The sequence below is a fragment of the Cryptomeria japonica genome, chromosome 5 (genome assembly GCF_030272615.1).
Source record: "Cryptomeria japonica chromosome 5, Sugi_1.0, whole genome shotgun sequence".
NCBI lineage: Eukaryota > Viridiplantae > Streptophyta > Pinopsida > Cupressales > Cupressaceae > Cryptomeria > Cryptomeria japonica.
Genome location: NC_081409.1, coordinates 416,518,844 through 416,543,060, shown reverse-complemented (window position 1 = coordinate 416,543,060; position 24,217 = coordinate 416,518,844). Strand labels below are relative to the sequence as shown.

The following is a 24,217-nucleotide window of genomic DNA, read 5'->3' as shown; positions in this document are numbered from 1 at the left end:
AGGGTGTCTTTTTCCCTTTTCCACATTAGTGTTGAATAAGATTAAACAACCCGACCCTAAAATACTAGCACAAACTTGACTTTTAACAACTATGACAGATTTTTCCAACCAAAATTTTCCCCTCTTTTGATCAATGTAAGCTTGGAGATCAGGTTTTTAATAATTTCAAACTCAAAAGGTAAATATATATTTGATTTTTTAGGGATAACAAGGATTTTGAAAGCTCAAATTAAACTCCAGTATGACAAATGATTCTAAACCACTCAATAAAAGACCCTTACAAACTATTTTAGTCCATAGACTAAAATAAGTCAACACTGTAATTATAAATAAATGAAACATAATATGCAAATTTTTCAATAGAAGGAACATCTACAAGACCAAACACATCAAAATGAATAAGATCCAACACACTATAAGATTTATAAGAACTCAAGTAAAACATAATGTGATTTTATTTTCCATAGATGCAATATTCACATAGATCAAAATCAAAATCTCACTCAATCAAAACTTTAACAAGGTTTTTATTTTTCAAGATCCTTTGACTTTTCTTACCAATGTGGCGAAGTCTTTGGTGCCATAAAGACTTCTATGTAGGTAAAGTTGATTCACATAAAAAGCACCCTTGGATACCCAAAAACCATGACAATTCACTAAAGGTGTAACCCTTACCTCTTCCAACAAAGTAGCTACAAATTTGTTTTCCACATAAGTACTATTACACTCAATAGTGTATCCATCCAACCTATACAATGTGTCAAATCTAACACCTCTAGAAATCACCATAGCACCTCTCACCATTTTGCGTCATGCATCAAAAAAGACTAAATGCAAGCTCACAAATATTAGTTTTTTATAGAAAATAAATTATGTGCTAGTCGAGGTATATGCAACACACAATTAATCGTTCTTATTCTACCATCAAGAAACATCATTCTAACTTTATCACAACTAACAATATTAAATGAGAATCATCACCCAAGTACACCTTACCTCCATCGAATTCTTTATATTCAAAAAACCAATATCTATTAAAGGTCAGATGCATTTGAGTCAATTAACATGCATTAGTACCTACACGAGTGGCCAAAGTTGCAATAAACGCATCGCAATATTCTTTCTCAGACTTAGAAGTATAATCAAATTTCTTGTTTTTCAGCTTTTCATGTTTGCACTTCTTATGAAAGTGTCCAGGCTAACTGCAATTCTAACAAATAACTTTAGATTTTCGAAGAAATTTGGATCTCTCCTTGGACTTGGATTTTTCACATTTCTCATTCTTCTTGCCTTTTTCCTTAGGTCTTCCATGAACATTAGGGTCTCTTTAGCATTGATGGATACCTTCCTCCTCATGTCTTCTAAAAGCAAAAAACCCATCACATCTTTAGTCTTCAAAACAACAAAAGTACTTTGATAGCTATAACAAAAGAATCCCACAAATCAAGCAAAGATCAAAGCAAGATCATGCACGCATGTAACATCATTGCATCAAGAATGACATTTCTTCTCCTCATCCATCTTGTCAACAATAGATGCCAATTGAGCACCCACATATTGAATGCTTCCATGTGGTTTGTAATTTGTCCACCCTGTTCCATTCTCAAGGAATAAAGTTTCTTCCTCAGGAAAATATTGTTTATTAAAGATTTGGCTTAATAGATCTCATCAAGTTTCACAACTTCTTTGCAGAGGACTCTTCATGGACATTGTTTGAAACAAAGTTAACCAAACACAATCTAATTAATCCCTTGTCTTTAGGGTCTATAACATCATATTGAGCTATCAAAGTAGACTTTGTAAGCCTGAAGACATTCTCATCAAGCACATCTCATAGATGCAATATATTAACAAATCCTACATCTTCAACTTCCACATCTCAAAATCATTTCTAGAAAATTTCTCTACCTCTATTCTCACTGATGAACTTACTATCTAAAAATTCCTACAACAAGATCACAAAGTATCTTCTACACAAACTCCCACTTAAATTTGGATTAGTTTAGAAAACCCAATAACTCACAACTAAAACCGAAGGTGATCAAAGTCTGTACCATTTGAAAGGAAGTTAAGATAGTGAAACTTCTTCCTACAGTAACCTTGAGAGGAAGGTTATGCAAAACGTTTTAAATCTTTACAGTAGTTACAAAAACTTAACAAAAATAAACATAAATAACATGTATGCCACAACACAGTGATTTATGTGGAGAACCCCCTTAAGGAAGAAAAACCCCACACTTCAAAAACCACCCAATATATTTATCAACATTAACATTTTATAATCACAAAGTTGAGGCAACATATTCCTAACGTTGCAGATATGTCCTTTACTAATGAATGTGATCTTACTAATTGTATCATTTTGCTCTTAAATTTTGATGGATTCACGTCTCCTATTGTCTACATTAGTAGTATATAAAAATACATTTGGAGGATTGCCATTATGTTGCAAAGGGGACATTTTCTCATAAAAGGAGCAGAGATATCTTTAACCGTGCAAATGCTCCTACAATGAGTATGCAAATCTAGGTTCATCTAAGTGATCTAAAGAAGTGTATCTAGCATGCCTCTTTTTAAATGTGCATGATATTATTTGATGATCTTGTGAAATGAATGCAATTGAGTGTCCTTAAATTCAAGTACAAAGTAATAAATTGTACATACTTGTGTTATGTTGAGCCTAAGCAAGAAAGGGATGTGGCATTCAACCAAAATTTGAATTTAAATTTTAAATTTTGAAGGGTCAAATGCACCAATTTGAAGTCAAAGTCAACCCTCCATGGGAAAAAAATGGGCTCAACTCTACATTTGCAAATTTGACCCCTAAATTTTCAATTTTCAAATTTTGGCCAACTACACCCTATGTATATAAATTTAACCTCTAAATTTTTTAAATTCAAAATTTTGTCCTACTCCCACCCATTCCTTTCCTACTTGCAAATTGAACCCATAAAATTTCAAAAATCGAGTCTTAGCATACTCCCACGTATTCTTTTCTTGCCTAGGTTTAACTTAACAAGCCTTTGCATCTATGGATTTGATTTGACATGAAAAGGCCTAGCTCAAGATAGACAAGACATAAGTGGATGAAAAAGGCATAATAATTGCATGATTTGGATGAATGCATCAGAATATATACATATGCGGTAAAGATAAATGTGTGGGGATAAGTGGATGACTAAATAGCATAGAGGAAGGGACCAACTTTATGTAAGATTACACCATTTGCCAGCATACAAATCAATTACTACTCTCCTTCAAAACAAGAAAAAAAAACTAATCAAGAAATGGCATAAATATGAAAATTTTCCCATTACAAAATATGTAGATAAATTAAATCATCACTTGAACATACTAGCAACTTAAAAGTAGATAAATTAAATCATCACTTGAACATACTAGCATCTTATTTAAAGTCAAGCACTCATTCAATTGAGAGTTTGATCTAAAGCACATCAAGTGGGGTTTAGTCAAAGCCCCTTCAAAAAAATTTATGAATAAGTGTCTTAGATGTTACTTGCTTAAATAAGTATATACACCATATTTGCTTTTTTTTAAAAGTTGGAATGGCATCAGCCCAAAGTCTAGGTAAGGCAGGGCCTTATGTAAAAATATCAAAACATTAAAAAAAAGAACAAGTGGCTAAACCACTACGCAGGAAGAGCTGCAAATCCTACAAAAGGTGAAGACAAGTCACAATCAACAGGCTTCTCCCAGTAGGTCCTCGCTATCAAGAATTGTCTCCCAATCCATAAAGATGTCTTCCTCATTATCCTGATTTCCATCTAGTAGCTGAGGTTTATAGTCTAGATGGGAGATAGCAGGGTCCATATTTTGCTAAGCTTAGAATACGGCTTCCTTTTGTGCCCCACAATTTTCCTTATCTTGAAAAGGTGCAGGGAGAAACAAAAGAGATGATTTTGGAAGATATCAACCCTGGCCAAAAAATGGTCCATTGAATGGATCAAAATCTAGAATGCACCTATATACAAACCCATTTGTCAAATTAGTTAAACCTCCCTTCTCCTTAATGGTTTCCATAACCCATCCAAAGGAGTAGAGTTGAATGGTATCAAAGAAGTGAATAAGCCAATCTTTCCTTTCCATTTTTCTCTTAAAATCTTATGTTAGAAATTAGTATTGTTCAATTCATGTGTAATAAATACAATTAATAAATATACCTTGCGTAATGCCAAAAGCTTCACTTTACATCCACAAGGGATTTGAGTTGTACTTCAATCTACTACACAACAGTAGTTCTGCCTAGTAAACTTGTAATTAGCTGATAGGCTATATTTTGTGTGAGCTTTTCACTTGAACCCTGTCTCACACTACAAAACTGGTCTTCTGTCTCACAAACTTCCCCGGTAAACAAGCTGACAAATATCTTTGTTATAAATGCAATGATAAAATCAAATGAAACCTGATTTCCGAATCAAATCAGATCTCCAGCAATCAAGTCAAATTTATTGAAACAACAATTGTGGTGATATCTATTTTGATTCATCCATTTCAAACAAACTTTGCTTTGGTAGGGTTCCCTAATATTTTTTCACTGCAAACTCTCTCAATTTTTTAAGATGAGCATAATGTTGATTGAAGCTTTTGGTATTTGCAGGAGTGGCATCAACATTGGGATCGGCATAGCCCCAGGTCAAATCTAAGTAAGCATGTCCAATACTCATTAAATTTTTTTGTTCTTCTACAATTCTACAGCATAGGCTGATGCAGAATGGAACACTCCTCTCCAGCTCTCAATTTAAAAAAAAAAAACTTGAAAACAACTACAAGCAGAGACTCTCTGCTCAAAACAACACAAGGATTGCAACAATGAAACAAAACTACATGCAAACACATTACTACATGCATTTACAACTCTTTACAAAATGACCATTCATTGGCCACTCAACTCTACAAATAGCTTCTCATGGCTGCCTCTATCCTTTAGGCCCTTTTTGCCCAAGCCCACACACCTCCACCTCTGTTTTTCACATGCTACTAGTAATGGTGAGGTACCCACCTTGGAACTGTGGGAGAAAATTCTAGAGCCTAGAATACCTGCGTAATCATTTGAATGTACCAGCTTCCCTTAGCGTGATTCAATATCCATACCCAGTATATACAATTTTAGTTAAATAAACAAGTTTACCAGAATCTACAATTTCTTCTTTGGAAGTGTAATCGAACCATTTCTCTATGCATTCCTACACACCTTGACTATTCACCTTCTCATGCCAAGTCCTTACTCCCATCGCAAGTTTGATCTGATCTTTCCAACACACACTTCTTGGCTTCTACCATTATTACATTACTTATTCCCTCTATTCACCTTACCGTCGTGCCTTTTTCATACTTTGGCAACTTGATGTAAAGCATTTTTTGATCTTTCCCTCTCGACACCTGTCAAATTACATTTCATTCGAAAGTTTCTTATTTTGATGGATGTACACACCCTATTCCCAGACTCCCATATGGACTGCGAAAGGGTTATGAAATTTGGTTTATGATGTCACTTGTTTGAAAGTTTCTCAGGCCTTTTCATTATGCATTGGTGGATGTATGTAGCTTCGATGGTGTCCATACCCTACTCCAAAACTCCTGGATGTTGACAAAGGCTTGTGGTATTTGTCTTCACACCTGCCAAGTCATTTGCTTGAAAGCCTCTCAAGCCCTATCAACAGATCCATTTTGTGTGTGCCAGGTCTATGCTTCCATATTTCACATACGTCTATGAGGGCATTTGTGATCACAACAATTGATAAAAGAAAAACTGCCTCCAATACGCTTTAATGGATGTTCAACTCTGTTTCAAAGCTCCCATTTTGGCATGGACTGGAAGGATGTAGGCAGAGATTGTTGAATTTGGCTTTATGTCAGTCAATTTGCGTTTGCTTAAAAGTGACAAAATCCATTTTGTTCATATCCTCCAATCACAACGTCTCTTTGAGGCATTTTGTCAGACAATTCACGTCTACTATCCTAACAGTCACCTCTTGCCCAACTGAAACGTGCATCATTTATGTCTCTAACAATCTTCGACAGCAAATGATTCAGTTTCTGGTAATGAGCCAAATTCATATGATTTATCACCTTTTGATGGATTATCCACTCCTTCACTTTGTCCAGTAGCCCAGTCAATGTCAATATTTGGCTCCTCAAGTGTCACTTCATTCCCCATTGATGTTGAAAGTATGTGTAATAATGAACCATGTCCTACAATGGAACATCTCTCTCTGATAAAAAGTGAAATTATTTGAAAATGATCGCAAAGGTAATGTCTTATCTGATATCGCAAAAACTAAGAACTTTGGGGAGTTAATAAACATTTTGAATGCTTCCTGCTCCTTGTCTTAACAATCCTTCCTAACATATACTGGATAGTCCCAATGGAACAAAGAATTTTCAAATATCATGCTTAAGTGACTCATAAACCAAAGAATTTATATTTCCATAGACCAAATTCTCGGACATCTTCAAGCATCTCAGTCCACTGTTTTACAACCTATCACAGTTTCTCCTTAGTATTGTGAAACATGTATTTGATGTAGATTCCTTCCAAATAGATTTGAATAAGTCTATAGCATTCCCAAACTAGTTATTTGAGCACTTTAGTGAACATTTCTTACCTATTTTTCATATTCTTCTTCACCAAACTATCAAATTAAGATGTGTACTGAAATAAGAAACACGAAGTAGGAATGAAGCCTAACTTGGATTTTCAGTACCATAGACCACATGGAAACCTTACATATAGTAAAGACAAAACCTTTTCAATGTCAATTCTTAGCTCAATCTTTCAACATTTTTACCATATAACATGCAGGGACCAACTGTGTCAAGTAGACCTAACCATAAAAATGAATTTGTTCATATTAAAAACCCATTCTTGAGCTACATATTCAAGGATGGAAATTGTTTTCCTTCACTTTTAACTTTCTGAAAGAATTCTTCATATGCCTTTAAACTTAAATGTCTCTTTGATCGCACTATTTTTCCATAAAATTCATCACAACGCTTCTAGATTTAAGTGACAAATATCTATTATCAATTCTACATTCATATCCAACAATTTAGGTGCTTACGTTTCACTTTGTGTTCCCTTGTTTAGCATTTTACTTCTATGACTGAACAAAATAAGGCTTTTTTGTTTCAAATCCAAAAGCCATTTCTCTTTTATATACTAATTGAACACTTGAAGTATAGAAGTGCAGTTCTTTAATTCCCCACGCTTTGATAATAACACCTGCACTATATTTTGTCTTGTAAAATAAATGCTTATGCTTATTTTACTTTATCCTTAATTATCATTAGTAAATTAATAATAATTTTCTTGTTATTTAGTTGCAGTGGTAAAGCTACTAGCTCGTTGTCCATTATAATTTGGAAACATTTTGCCAGATTTGTAAGTCAATTGTTTACTTGTATTATATGTACCTTTAAAATACTTTCTCTATTTTGTCAACGATAAAATATTCAACATTTAAGTAAAATCATTGCTCACTTTTGAAATATCATAAAAATTTACAAAAACCAGATAAAAATATTTCGTTCCAAGAATAATAGCAATATCATCAACTCCAAATTAGAGTATGCGACCTGCTTACATAAGGAAGCTGCCACCTGCTTACATAAGGAAGCCAGCCTAAAAAAAAAATCATGATTGCAAATTAAAGGAACAGTACACAAATTACATGGTGAAACTGGTAGAGGATCCCTAATGAAGATAGTCTGAGTCCAAAAAATAAGTGTGAAATTTGAATGCTATTAAACAAATTTTAAACATTTACAAGAAAATATTGGTATGTGAAATATTAGCTCAAGACAATAAAAACGGATTGATAAATTCATTGTAGAATTTAACATTCATAGAAATAAACTTCTAAATAAGTAAACATGTTCTACAGATCATTTTATATTTTTTTCATATGATATGCAATAAGAATGCAAATTTTATTTTATGAAGTTGAAAATTTGACATGTAGCAATAAATTCTGCACATTAAGCAACTTTCAATTTAAGGTCATCGCTCAAATTTTAGTGACTGTTGAGTTATTTGAATTTCAACTTAGCTGCAATCACCTGGCCATAGAAGAGAAACTATAGAAATATTTCAAGAGGTGCAAAATTAAATTAGATTATGCTATCACCTGAACCGATTTATATTATATTATTATCTGGCATTGTGAAACTGGATGTCAAAATTTTAATCTACTACTAGTACTTGCCAATGGGGTCTAAATTTCAACACGGGGGAGGCTTATTTTCATTTTTTTACTAGTAAGTATTGTTGGGATTTATAGTTTAACATGTACTATTTATAACTCTCTATTCTGTCAGGCATCCAAAACTATGGCTCCTTTGGGGCAAAGTTAGGAGCGTAAATGAAAATGAAATTAGACCAGTATGCTGCTTAACTAGTCACTTAAAAGTTGTACATTAATGCTAATATATCATAGATCACTTCTTCCCTCTTGCAGTACATGAAAACAACAAATTGGATTATACTCATCAACAACTTCTTGTTGTGTCCTTTTTTTCCCCTTAAAGTTGATTATATGCACCTTCTTGTATATAAATCTTAGCTAAAGACCTCTCTAAAATCTAGAATAGATATTTTTTACTCACTTTTCCTTGTTGATTATTTTTTTTATTTAGCATCACCAGTGATCTCCATAAGAACATTGTCCATGTTTGAAATGGTGGACATGGTTTGCATCTCTAAGTATAATTTATCTTAAAACAATGGTGGAGATAAATTTGGTTGTAGTGTGGCACTCGCCACATACTCTAAACTTTTTGACAATTCTAATAATTGTTCTAGGCAACATGCTTAGCAACCCAAATGCAATTGTTGATTTCTCACTTAATTAACCAAAACAGAGCTAAAATGACTTAACTATAGCTATCTTCTCACAAAGACTTGGTCCTATGGAAGGAATTATCTGTCCCATTTTGTCTGGTTTAGAATAGAAGATTAAATATTTTCAAAAACAATTTCCATAGTTGATTACTTAAAGCAGGGTAAAAGTAACTTAAATATTAAAAGTTATATGAATTCGATTACACACTAAGTTCTGGATATTGTTGAATAATTTCTATAGGCAAAGCCTTTGAAACAAATATTGGTGGTTGTTGTAGACTTCTGGACAAAGAAGTTGAGAAGGTTCTAATGACATACATAGTAAGGAAACCAAGCAATAGATTATTTGAAGCCATTGTTATTGAATTTGTGACTACAATAGCTTGCATTTTGAATATATTATCTATAAGCATGGGATTGAGCATGAAAATATTTGGGTTTTCTCTTCATATATGAAGAAATTTGTGTATTGTTTCAAAAAAAATTGAGGGATTTGTGTTGTAGGTGGCACCATACAAGAAGGTTCCGCATGTGGGTTTTGTGAAACACCACGAAAATTACAAAGAATGGACTTAATCATATTAGCCACCTCCAAGCTTTGATACTTTTTAAGTTTCAAGCAAGTGCAAGATATTGTTGCTTCACTTGACTGATAAGAGCTCTTATTTGTGTTTGCAAGAAATACTTGTAGAAATCAGGTTTCAGATTTCTCAAGCATACACAATAAAGGAAGGTTTTTTATTCAAATCTAAGGCTTTCTCTTATCATTTTTCCTTAGTTTCAATCATATAAATCCTCCGCACCTCTAGCCCTTTTGATTTCCACAATGAAGTACCTTCGGCGCATGATTGTAATGGTGGAATTTGACAATAGGCACACTCTTTGTTAAGTTTGGCTCATTCATTACACAACACATTTGTCCGTAGATTTGACCTTATTTCTTTCTACTTGAAACTATTTCTTCCAATTCACTTTATTGTAAATTAAATTAATCTATCTTTTATATACATATAAAATTTTATTCTAACATATTAACTTATATATAGTTTTCTATCGGTGCAACCCTTGCACCTCCTTTTGGCGCAAGAGCTAGTAAATAGGACAATCGATAAGATCTCTGGATAAATGAGTCACTAGAATGGCCACAAATGTGAGATAACCTGCTGCTCATTATTATGTATTCAGGTAATGCATGTCAACGATAAATGAAACCAAGAAAAGAACTGATGATATTTACATTCCATGAGGTGAACTTTCTTGCTAGTATATCATAACTAAAAAATAATAAATAACAAAATCTGACGATGGTAAATACACAACTTCAGTGACCATATGAATCTCACACAAGTAGTTTGTCACAATAATAGTTACATATGAATCAACTGTATGTTGGGGTAACAATTTCAGTAACTTTATGCCTTATTGTACAAAACTAGTAACCAGGAATTATCCAATTCTTCATCCTGTGCAAAATAAATCTTTACAACTAATTATTTCAACAATACCAACAAAAAATGTGACAAAATAGTTGATGACAACGAAGAGAGTCAAATTTAAAAATAATTGTTTTGAGCATACATACCAGACAACTGACAACATTGTTGATTATAATTAAGACTGTCAACACAGAGGTTGCTAAGTATGATTGAATGGAATGGATTAAGATGATTCCCATGTGAATTGTAGCTTATATCCTCTATTATATTCCAATAGCATGACATAATCCCAATTATGCCAGTAAAGGCTCTTCTCGCTCTGTACCATCAAGACAAGTAAATAAGATATTAATTTATTTATACTTCAAAAGAAATAAAAGAAACAAGAGAAGTATTCAATCAATCATTAAATGCACATAAAAGCATGTTCTAAGTGTATTTGCATATGTGCAGTCTAGAAAAGATGAATGATAATTCAAGGTTAGATGAGTAAGAGCTACATTTCTTACTTTTTGCATTTGCTTCATTGGAAGCAAGAGATATTGGCACCTTTGTTGGAACATCAGGAAGATTCAATATTTCATCATGTTCATCTGTTGTAATAGCATCAACATCCAAGCTGTTGCCTGATAATTTTTCAGTGTCCACTTGATTCCTTCGAGGCTCCTCCACAGCCTCCTTTATGGCTCCCTTTGCTGCTATCTTCTTGGATGGAGCTTTGGTCTTTTCTTTTTCTGCTAAATCTATGCTTGTGTCTGGCACAGATGGTAGACCCTGAAGAGCCATCTAGGAAGAGAAAACAAAAAACAATCAAGCTCATGCATCTGACAAGTATTTCAAATTACTGATTCAAATAGCATTAAATTGAACAAATAAACAACACAACCATTAAAAAGCATATAGCCTTCTTCATCTAACATTGGATAGAAAGTCAAAAAAGTAGCAGAAACTTCTCGTCCAGAAAAGAGAAAAAAAAATACAAACATGTGATGATCAAGTTTTTATACATAAAAAAAAATAGTCATAAAAATAAACTAGCTTAGTTCCCATGAATGATAACATTATGATTATGAACGTATTGGTGGGGGCATCTTAATTGTAAACTGAATTTAAGAAAATTATTTGCTTCCTTGATGTTCATATAAAAATATGACTATTAATGAAGGCTGAAGTTGTATTCACGCAGGACTAAGGCTCATACTGAAGTTTTTGGCTGTTATTACTTAAAATTTTAAAAGAATGTCGAATGTATCTTAACTGGTTGAGTTGCAAATTGCAAATTAGGAGTTGAGTATAAAAATCCTGATTGTGTTTTGCTTGAACCATATATAAGCAATCCAAATAAATGTCGCACAACAAGATCAAGAATTAAAAATGAACTTTAAAAGTTTTGACCTAGTTGTTGTAACTGGTTGTTGTAGTTTACTAAGAAAATTTAAATAAATTTTATAATTCTTGTTGTCATTGTACACTTACTGACATGAACTGCCAATATAGCCCTTAATTATGCGGTAGAAAGCATCATGAAATCTTCTTCTATAACCAATTATTAACTATAATATTTTCCTGTAATGAGTGTCATCCTTGAAAGGGACCACTGACACACAGCTAAGCAATGACTTTCTTATACTACCCTTCTTCTGAATCAAACTGATATGCTATCCTTGTAACAGGAAACTTTTAGAATGACTGCATTATTTTCTTTGGACATTTTGAATTTAAGTGTTCAAGAGCACTTGGTTTATTGTATCCATATTTTTTAATATATTGATTTGTGATATCATAATGACATTTTTAATTAATACTATTATATTTTTAAAAGATATCATTATCAACTTGTATTAAACTCTGAGCCAACTGGTGTAAAGAAAAAAAAACGCATTAGTTGTTTCTAAACATCAGGTTGTACAAAAGAAGTTTCAAAACTTCGTGCTAAGCTTTCAAATTGGTCTGAACTTTTAATAAATCAAATCAGTTTGGTTTCAAGCTAAGTCTTATATCAGAATTAAACTCCTTCGCTCAGATGAGTCTTATAGTTTTTATGGCTTCTTTTCTTTCATTCCAAAGCTTGACCAAACAAATCTACAAAGTGAATTCCGTTTTAACTTTTAATCTGTGAAGGTTATAGTAAAGACGACACCCATTGAACTGTTTCACCATTGTACCCTCTGGTAACAAAACATATTACACTGGTGACTGGACCATAAACTCATGCATAAATAAGAAATTGATGTACTAGCACAAAACCACGGTTAACCATTGCTCTAATCTTCAAAACCCCATGTAGAATAGAATTTTAGTTATAAAGAATTGACTATAAAGATTTGACGTTAACAAAAACTTTAACACTTTAGTAGCCCCTGAAGGTTACGACTGGATGGACAAAAAGGCTTGTGATAACGAGGTTATTTTGTCTTTCAACATACTACTATATACTAGCTATTTAAAATCAGCATGTTTAATCCAGACAACTTTTGACAATCATTAGTATAGCCTTTTCTAATTTTTGCAACTCATAGGAAATAAATCAGCATATTTAATCCAGACAACTTTTTACAATCATTGGATGCCTCCATGCATCTTGGAATTTATTAGAACTTACAAAAAAAAAAAATTTAAGGTAATCTATGACAACTGAACCAATTTTGAGAACAGCATAAATGGACTAGAATAAATTCAAGATGGTGGCTATGTTATGACAGTGAAGAAAATGTAGCATCCTTAGAAAACTGCATTTATGATTACCAACTACTCTTCTCCATTAAATTGTCCTCTTCTTAAGGCCCCACAAGACTACACATTAGCAAAATTGAAGGGAATTCAAAATATACATATAGACAACTGAACTGATTTTGAGGAACGGCAATTGTACAAAATTACAAATGGACTACAATAAATCAAAAATGGTGGCTATGATATTACAGTGGATAAAATCTAGTGTCCTGAGAAACTGTATTTGTGTCTATCAACTACGATTCTCCATTGAATTGTGATCTTCTAAAGGCTGCACAAAACAAGACATTAGCAGAATTCAAGGGAATTCAGATTTTACATATGATACATGCATGCTTGCATACATACATAGAAGTCATACTGAAGGAAATTTGATTCTACGTGAAGTGAAACAGAAAGCTGTCGACTTAGCCCCTTTTTGCACGTATCCATTGACGAATTTTGAAAGGGGGAAATTCTCCTTTAATAATACTAGAAAAAGTTTGGACATAACATTTGTTTGGAGGGGAAGACCATATAGTCAGTTTATTCCACCGAACACAAAATTTTACATATGGAAGCATACTGGTATTCTTTGGCAGTTTGCAAACACTCCATATCATTCTTTATCTATTAGATAGGGACAAAAGGCCTAATAAACATGGATATATAACATCTTATATGTTTGCACGTAAAATCTGAATTCCCTTGAGTTTTGCTAATGTGTTGTTTTGTGTGGCCTTTAGAAGATCAGAGAGAGGAATACAATGATCCGAAAGGCTTAAATTTGTAAGCTTACTTGGCTAGTAAGCATTTAATCCAAAATAATCAAACTCTCAAGAATGGTATAAATTATTCTCACCATTCAACCCTATTATCATTTTGATTTAAATTATTGCTTGAGCCAGATGATCAAATTTAGCATGTCCAGATCTTTGGGGGGATCTATTCATAAGGATCTTCTTATCCCAATAGAAAAGAGACCTGACTTGCATACATTTACATGGCATGGAAAAAGTGCAAATAAAATTCAACTCTTGAGTTTAAAACAAGAAAAATTCACTAAATGCTCAGGTAATTAAAAAACAGATTATATTGTAAGAATAGAAAATTTTCATTTTGTTATTTTATGTCAAATATACTGCATAGATATTAGAGATAAAAATAATATATTCAAAAGATTCTGTTACCAAAATTTAAAAATAGATAGGTTTTCTAAATACAAATATTTTAATTTTACCCAAGAGGGGTTATGTAAAAAACATAAAATGGTTCCTACAATAGAAGGCAAGGGTTATCATCATCGAACATGAGCTTTTTTTTAGGGGTGGCCCAATGTTTTATAATGAACCTTCATTAGGATATAATCAAAACAAAAACCCTCATCAGTGTTTAAAATTTTAGCTCAAATGTATTCAAATTTTAACCTGAAAGTTGGAATGCCTTAGCCTTGACCCTAAACTAATGATTTTGTATCTTTCATGGTTTTATTTTTCTTCTCCTGACTGGAAAAATTAGCCAAAAAAGAAAGGTATGCATCAAAAAATTCAAATCCAGTTTTTGAAAAACTCAGGAAACGGCACAGCAAATGAGGTTGGTTGTGACTACTCAAGGTTAACCATGAGTTCTTGTACTATGATATTAATATATGTACCCTTAATACAAGATCATTCGAGGCAAGTTTCTTTATATTGATTATTATAAATCTATCCCCCAAAAGAACCAGACATGCCAATTTTGATCATCTTGGCTCAAGCAATAATTTAAATCAAAACAATGAGGACCGAGTCATTCCAATAAGAGTTAAGATCTCTACTACTCTGGATGGTTTGATTATTTTGGATTAAATGTTTTTTACCCAAGTCAATCAGATTAATATGCCATTTGGGTAATCTCATTCCTTGCAATCTGTGTTTATCCTAAGCTCCACAGGGCTTTTGGATTAAAGGGATTGACTTGTTATTGATATGACCTTCCTATTGTTGCTGCTGCTGGTTTACAAATGAAACAAGAACTAATTTCCTTGAGTTTACCTAAGTCCTGAAGCCAAGCATATTTCTTACTATAGTTTGTCCACTTTATTAGCAGTTTGCTGGCAACATCTGAATGTTAGCTAATATACATGTCTAGAAACCACACATACATATAATATTTATACAGATATGACATAAAAATCTCTAATTAAGTTGTGCTATGCTTCATAAATGAAGTAGGATATATGTGTATAAAATTTGTGGAAAAATCTAGGCCTATAAAAAATAGTCAAACTGCTTACATAAAGAAAGAAATACTAGACATACTATTTAGCCATTTAAAGGAAATTCTCGTATATAGCTATGTCTCAAATTTAATGTCCATACTATGATAAAACGGTATGAAAGTCATCAGTCAATATCATTATGTTTTATTAGGTGTTCAATAATCAAGAAGGATGCATGCCTATGAAAAAGTGGAAAAATTTGAACATAATAATGAAAACAGTCAGATAGCTTACATAAATAAATAAAATAATCCTATCTAACCATTTAAAGGGAAATTTTATATTCACCTCTACTTCCAAATTCTCAAATTCAGCCAATACTTCTTCTTCGTCTTCAGCAGAAAGACGTTCTCCGAGTACAGCATTAATCTCCTGTACATGGACAAACAATGTTTTACCAAAATTAGTAAGCAGCACATGCCATCATTACTCGGACCATGAAACAAAAAGTGAACAATTTAAAATCCAAGTCATTACCAAAAAGGAAAAAATGCTCTCCAACTATATGTAAATTTGTAAAAGAAGAAAAAAATGAAATATATGTTTAGAAAAATGTTATGAAACAAATACCAAAAAAATAGACAATGTTTCCGAGTTTCCAGAGCTTCCCATTGTCAGCTATGGTTATATCATGGTATATGGTCTGATTTTATCAAATACATATAATTTTCAACAAAATATCATACCATTAAAACACAAACTCTAAACATGAAATAAAAAAAGAATTTGCATTAGTATCCATGAATTACTAGAAGAGTAACTGACAGTAAAACAATGAAAAACCCAAACTAGAAAGGTAGAACCCACAGCAGGAAAAAGTTATAGAATAGACAAGTCAAAAAAGGTAAAGCGTGTATGATACAAGTATAGTTAACCATACGAAAGGAAGGGCTGATCAAAACTAGAGAGTAAAGCTAAATCTAATATGGAAAAATCTAGATTGAAAGGACCGACAACTTTATCATTAATCACCACATAAAGAGCAATGCATGGTCTTATATTATCCATAGGAAAATGGCTCCAAATAAGAGAATCTGACTGGGCAATCCCAAGAGGTAAAAGGGTAGGCCCTGACAATCTCTAAAGGTGAGGATAAAACTGAAAATGTGGACCTCTTCCTACGATCTAGACTCTGGGCCAGGCAAACCAGCAGGAACTCTAGACCAGAGAGAAATCTGAGGAGAATAGCTAGAGGAACTAACTGTCCTCTACACCTGAGAGTAGAAAGTAAACTAACAATGTAGATGACCGAGAAAATTAATCGCAAGTCAACATCTTCTTTCTTACTTATAGTTCAGAATTGAAAAAATCTAAATCCATTTATTTAAAGTCCAAGTGTAGAATAAAAAAATGTAATGCAGATTGCCCAAAGACCATCTTCAGTTTGATGACTAACATGAATAATTAGTTTTCCAGCTGTAATTGCTATTTTTAAACATATGATATCCCATATAGAGCTACTTGGGCTGGTGGCAAGTTGGCCTTGCAGTTGCTAATTTTACTGTTTCCATCCTGTGTTTGACGGAAACCTGTGGTCATAGAATAAGGAATGCTTATCTTGCTTATTAAAGGTTCCGGAATGAAACGTAGCTGCTCCCAGAGGGTCGGCCATTGTATCTACTTGACCTAGAATTTTCTTTGAAATCTATTTTTGAGAATTTTTATAAACTCCATTTGTGATTAAGATGCATTGGGCACTCCATGATGAAGATATATTTAACCTCACAAAATAATTATCGATGTTCTCCATACAGATTTCTGTCAGGCCACATACAGCTAGCCTTATTCTCCCATTTTTCTCTTAAAGAAAGATAGTGCTCAAAATGAGATCATATATCTATGCTCACCACTGTGTTCAAGAAAGAAACTACAATTCAAAGAACAATTTGCAAGATATATTTCAGAAACTTCACATGGCTGGCATTTTACATTCATAAGAACTTGCTCAAAGACATAAACAAACCCATCTGGACCAAAATCCTTCTAGCATGGCCAGGATGAATTTAGAGTCAGATATAAACCTGGGATGAATCTACTTTTAGGCAGTGCTATACTTAGGCAACCAATATCAACTGCAAGATATATTTCAGAAAATTCATATGGCTGACATTTTAGCTTTAGAAGAACTTGCTCAAAAACATAAACAAACTCAAAGGTTACAGGGCAGCAATATCAGCAGTACAGTATAAGGAAACTGATATGACATGTGGTAGCACTCAGTGGCTACAGGGCAACATTATCAGCAGTACAGTATAAGGCAACTGATATGACATGGGGTACAAATCAGTGGCTACATGGAAGCAATACCAACAATACAGTATAGATCAACTGATATGGCATGTGGTACCACTTGAGGCTACATTGCAGCAATATCAGAAATAAAGTCAACTAAGCTCATCATCATGGAAGCAATAGGCTTTTGGGAAAGCATACATATAACAGCAAGAGTTACTTTAGCAGACAAGCATAGAATTTATAAATTGATGCTGTTTCTAGATTAGACTGTGTCTGAGTTTTTTATCAACGTTTTGGATCACACTCATTATCTCTCTTACCTCTCTTTCATCCTAATGATGGATCATGGAGTGTGATCCAAAACATTGATCAAAGGCACTCGTTTTCTCTCTTAGCTCTCTTTCATCCTGATGATGGATCACGGAATGTGATCCAAAACATTGATTAAAAAAACTCAGACAGTCTAATCCAGAAGCAGCACCAATTTATAAATTATGGATTGTGGAAATCTTATATCATTAAAAGCATACAATTGTGCACATGACCAATAATTTAATCCACTCATAGATACTAAAAATTATAAAATGAATGTTGGAACAGCTGAAAAACTTTACTTTGAAGTGCCAGTCACTAGACAAGAGCAATTGAACAGGGAATAGCAAATATATTCTGAATAAAAGGATTGTGCACTGAATCAAATACACACTCAATTTAAAGCTGCATCTTATGCTGAATCTGCAAAAAACATCTAACCTAAGCCTGCCTTGGTGTTAAAAAATAATATTATTCAAATTAATGACCTTGCTAAACAAGTCAATACTAGCAAGGATATAGAAATCGCAACATTAGATGGTGAAAATAAATTGTGCCAATACTCGTCAGACTACGCAAATAATATCAGTGTTATTCTAATTATATGGTAGACGGGTCATTGCAGGCTATATCTTTTATATATTGCTTTCATTTGCAGTCTTTGTTTCATCTTGCATTCAATTTCTTTTATTTTGTCGTAGCCCATAGGTTTTATTTAAGTTTTTATTTTTTAACTTTTACAAAATTTTCAAACTTTAGTTTTTAAGTAATAAAAACTTAAATTAGAGTTTAAACACTTTAAAGTTTAGTTAAATTAAAGTTTAAACACTTTAAAGTTTAGTTAAATTAAAATAAGTTATTTAAAATTTTATTATTTACATATTTTACATTTATTATCAAAAAATTTTAAATTTAAACTAAAAAGTTTAATTACAAACTTTAAATTGATAATATAAATATTAAATAATAATATAATAATTTATTTTTAATTTTTTAACAATATTTTTTATATATTTCAATTTTTTTATTTTGGTATTATATTTATATATATATATATATATATATATATATATATATATATATATATATATATATATATATATATATATATATATATATATATATATATATATATATATATATATATATATGGCATTTCCAAGTACCTGTCTCTTATTTTTTTAAATGGTGTACCTGTACCAGGGTCCAGAACCCATCTCTCATACCTATACCAATATCAGTCTCCTAACAAAACTGAGAATAACATTACCTTGGATACTAAGTCTAGCATTACATACTCAAAGAACATACCATTTTAAAGATGAAAGGAAAGCTTCATTTTCTACCTCTTGTCTCCATTCAATGTGTAGCAATGCTTCTGCTTTTCTTTTTAACATTTCCATTACATGTTTTGCATGGTTCACAAATTAGTTAAACTAGGCCCACCCCTTAATTAGTTTGTGGAGTGTCCCTTACGTGTCTATTGGGCACAACATGGATCATAGGTATTAGAGCATGAATAGAATGACTCCTGCACCATTCTAGAATTCGGTGTCCATGCCGATTTCTAAAACCAGTACTAAATTTTTGTTTAACCTGATACTCAACAATTACACATCGTGAACTAAGCAAGAAGCCAAACAATCACCAGACAAAAGCAACACTTTCAAAGCCACCAAATGAGAACCAATGTTTGCTAAAGGAGATTCAACATCCTAAAAGAAAGAACCAATAATTGCAAGATACAATCTAATTAGAAGAGAAAACCATCAACCTCAGCATGGAGAAGCTATTAGACCTTATGATGCAAAGAGCTCATCTTGTTGGCCCTACAGTTGATGATTCAAACCAAGGAAAGATACAATCAAGTCATGAAAAATTTCCAACTAGAGCTAACTTTCAAAGAGAAAGAACTGCTGCGACTTCATACAGAGTGTAAAAATTTGCATGCTACAAAACAAATCCCAATGCAGCTAAACATTCAACTAAATGATGTGATATATAGACCATGAAGGACTTGTATTTGTAAGCCCCTGTTTTTTTATATAATGTGTCACGTTCATTTGGTAGCTTTGAGAGAGGCCAAAAGCACTGGTTCGAAGCTGCTAAAAAAAATATTTTTATTTTATAATGCTCAAGTTTTGGGAACAAATGACTAAGGCATCACAACTCCTCTTTAGACAGAGAGGAGCACATTCATCTAGGATAAATTGGCTCCAATACAGGTGAAGTGATACAAAAATCAACTAGGTAGATATTTGAAGTCTGGATCATCGAGGTCATGTCATTCTAGCTGAGAGTGTTGCCAAAAGCCCAATAGCAGATTTTGTCATCAAACAAATGTAACAGTGTTATTCTGGACATTGACCAAATCGGTTCATGCTTATGGATGTTTTGGGATGGCATGAGACATTTCAAAATATTTGATGGCAAATGAGAAATCTTCTCGGTTTGATTCTCCTCATTTGGAGCCTCATAAATGCAGTTATATTACAAGGAAAAATGAATGGCTAAATGGAATTAAAAGTTGGATGTCATTGCATAATCAGATAGCCTCAAGAAAAAGTGCAATTTCAAAGAAAAAATCTAATTTTGAGTCTGGGTGCAAAGGTTATGGCCTGCACATGCTGCAAGCAAAAAAGGTTGAATCAAGAGTTTTCCCCTGGCAATTGGCAAATGCCTAGGCAAATGAATAACTGGCGAAGGGATGACCAACATACACACTGACAAACATATAACTGGTAAAGGGGTAAATGGACCTATATACAGGGTGAAAGCTAGAAAATGAAAAGTTTTTTGTAGCACTTTCTTTTCTTCTTAGGGTATTATTCTTCTGTCTTCAGACATTAGGAAACAAGAGAAGGTTATTGATTACCTTCTCTGTACATGATAAAGGAGGAAACATTGCAGGCAATTTACTGATTCGTTTTGACAAATTTCAGGAGTCAGCCTGGGAGGAGCAGAGAAAAAAATTGTATCAGCTAAATTGATAAAGGAGACTATTAGTTGACGCTTTATCTCTTTGACATACAAAGTTTTAATATGATCCATATTTACTAGGCATTCAACTGAGTCCTAGCTGGAGTTATTCTCCCACATTGGATTTATCCACATGAAACAACTGTGTCATGGTCCCTTGATGTTGTTGTGTATGCTTTCAAATGCTTGGTTATTTCATTTGCAAGTTAGTTTGAGCATGCAACAACGATGCTAAGAACAATGTACATCTCAATAGCACCCCAGTCATTGACAACTCTAATAAAAGCACACATTTTGCATGCTGACCATATGTAGCCACTATAAATGCAACGGTCATACAAACAAACAATGTTACAATCTTCATCCTTGTAGTCTTTGTGAAGGAAACAATCAGTGCAAACATACTTGTTTGTTTTCTAACATCCCTACACAAAAATGGCACCTTTTTGAGACTACATTGCAGGAGGGTGGACATTGACAGTTTGAAAAGAGCTCACCTTTGCATTCAAGCACTACTATAAGCACCAAGCCTTCAGGATGAATCATACTATAAAAACAATGCATCAGGATAAACTGCATACTAGTATCTTCATAACACACCTTTTCTTCTTAGTGGGAAAAAGTTCATCAACACCTTTGGAAGAAGTAGACATGTAGTTCAATCACTGAAATTCCTAGTGGATGGCAGTGACAGCAAATTGTGTGGATACACAGAAAAGTTTGATAGTTCTCCTTGAGGATAAAGTACACAAAATTTCTCAATCTAAGAAAAAAATTTCCCAAAGACTTCTCCACTTGGCAAAATGATAAGTCCTTTCAGCACAAATGGCTTTCTAAGGTCACATGGCAAACACCTACTTATTGGTGAAAACCACCCATTGACTCACCTAGTTGAGTTTTTGGAAAGTTTTACTGAGTTTTGCTAAGATTTTGGTGAGTCTTGTTGAGTTTTGCTAAATTAATGAATTTAAGTACTTTTATTATTTGCCGAGTTTTTACCTATTCACAAGTTTAAAACTATGGGTCAAACCATTTTCACTTGTCATCTGGAAGAAATTTTGAAGTCGTCAAATGTCATTTAGATACTCTGCAATGTTAAAGTCGGGTTCATATAAATGAACTTAAAAGTTGTCTCCTGTTGCTGATCTGTTCAGATATTATTCAAGAAACTTCTCTCAAACCTGAAATGCATTTTCAGCTTTGCATCAGTTTAATCTTGAGCAGAAGATAGGAGATACACTAATGCAGATTACAAAATCCATCTTACACTCAACATTTGCAGGTCCATCTCAGTGCAGCAGATACATCTTGTGTCATTCTTGTCATGAAAGAAAACCTCTTTTTATTGCCAAAACATGAACTGAAAATGTATCAAAAACTATGTATAAAAAATATGAGGCAAAAATGTAGTTGTCTTGAAACCATGTTGTAGGAATTTATAAGCATCCAATCTATATTGCAAAGTTAAAAAATGTGACCATTTACTAGAATGGAGAAACAGACAGACAGACAGAGAGAGAGGGAGAGAGAAAAATAATGTCCATAAATGACAAAAGTGGGTTAGCGGGACTCAAAAGTACAGCCAGTTACAGCAGTGAGAGATCAAAAATAAACTCAAACATCTAAAAGAAATTAGAGATTAAAAGCTAAAAGCACAACAACGGCAACAAAACAAAAACACATGGGGCAAAACCAGAAGAGGAAAATCTTAACAAGACGGAAACAACTTCATTAAATATGAAACTTATGTCTTAAATTACATGAAGATGAAAAGGAATCTGCAAGTTAGAAATACAAGGGATATCTTCAGGAATAGAGAAAATGCTAGAAATAGAAACAACTCACATCTTGGTATGCTTTAGCCTCAGCTGTATCATCCATAAGTTTTTGAACATCATCCAAGTTGATCTCACTTTGAATGGCTTTAATAGCATTGTTTCCTGTCTTCAAACTCTCAAATACAGCCTTCTGCTTGCTTGCTAGTTCTATGTCTGCTAGCTGCAACCATATACATAAATAGTTGAGACATTTAGAAGTTCAACTAAAATTATAAAATAAAATTTAAATTCAGTTTCATGCTACCCTCCCTTTTCCTTTAACTGCCAAGCAGGAAAAGCAGCATTCATGGACCAATCATGAAGATAGGCACCACAGCATACTATGTTAATAACAAAGCAGGATGTGTGCTTTTATAAAACAGTTAGACCGATTGAGACAGCACATGCAGTCTAGCTAAGTAAATCAAATCTATGGAAACTACAACAAAACAATCATGTGATAGACAATCACATTTGTAGGTAATCAATTAGCAGCAAACTACAGTTTAATTAATCTATTTACAATTACAAACCTGTTGCTCAACATTAATGAGCCAGGTATCAACTTGCTTCAAAAGCTCTTCCTGAGTCTTTTTCTTCCTTAATGCAATTAATGCTCGCTCTTTCTTTTTTTCTCTTAGCAAATCTCGAGCCACTTGTTTTTCTTTTTCAATCACTGCCTCAAGCTGAAAAGAGTTTCAAATCAACAAAAACATTAAGAATGTGATCTTGTAATCATGCTTTTAAGTTCTAAGTAGAGTTAGCCTGATCCCAAGTGATTAAAATATGTTCAACAAAAGAAATACTTCAAGTAATTTACAAAATCATAGGCAAGCAATAGAAGTGTCACTTTCAAGTCAAGTTGCATAGGCAAAACATCAAGGATAAAATATTTGAACTTTTTGTCTTGAAAGTTAAGTGAACAGTCAAACCATTGTCAAACATAACATCAATGTATAGCTCCCAAGATAAAAATAAAACATTATATTGGCAACTAATCTATGATAGAGAAAATGTTCAAGGTCAAACATTCTTAGCAAAAGATATATTAACATTCTTTTCTAAATGGTGCGATTTGGTCTAAACTAATGTAGTATGCTGTATGACTTATACCTTTAACAAGAATTTGTCTAGCTTGACAATAATTGCCCTGAAGTATTTCCCTCCGAAGCAAATATTAATCAAGGAACTAAAGCATCAGGATTAGATCCCTCCATTATTCAAAAACCATGTGTATCCCACACAAAGATTGGAGCATTTTCAAATTCAAATTACATGCCTCTAAGAATCAATATATCAGTTACAACAAAGAATCATTTGATGGGACAAAAAGAAAACATCAGGATATCAGTTATATGCTGCATAACGATGATAAAGCTACAAACACCAACCTCCGTAAGTAATGGACCTCTGGACAAAATAGTTCTTCGATTAATTTTACATTGATTTCAATATCATAAAAAAGGATGGCATTCAAAAAGAAAATTATGAAATCAATTTATCATTGGAAAGATTGATGAAACACTTGAAAGAACTATTTCTTTACATAGATTGCCTTTTTTATTATAAACAGTCAAATTTGTACAACTTTGAACAACAGTTGGAA

General features: G+C 32.9%; 1 protein-coding gene across 4 annotated transcripts in view; it reads right to left on the bottom strand.

Annotated features, from left to right (window-relative positions):
• Window positions 1-1,017: 1,017 nt before the first annotated feature.
• The window catches only part of LOC131028178 (vacuolar protein sorting-associated protein 20 homolog 2), a 67,403-nt gene continuing 44,203 nt past the window's right edge, over window positions 1,018-24,217 (bottom strand). Inside the window, exons 2-7 of one of the 4 annotated variants that reach the window (XR_009372625.1) lie at window positions 23,145-23,297; window positions 22,640-22,792; window positions 15,557-15,640; window positions 10,806-11,082; window positions 10,443-10,615; window positions 1,018-1,361 (exon numbers count right to left, since the gene is read on the bottom strand). Coding sequence is in view for 1 of the 4 variants with exons in the window: in XM_057958416.1 (XP_057814399.1) it covers window positions 10,590-10,615; window positions 10,806-11,082; window positions 15,557-15,640; window positions 22,640-22,792; window positions 23,145-23,297 (693 nt within the window). In the remaining 3 variants the exon portion in view is untranslated. Of the gene's footprint in view, window positions 1,362-10,103; window positions 10,616-10,805; window positions 11,083-15,556; window positions 15,641-22,639; window positions 22,793-23,144; window positions 23,298-24,217 lie in introns of those variants that run through there. The other 3 variants (XR_009372626.1, XR_009102576.1, XM_057958416.1) reach the window with 3 other exon arrangements.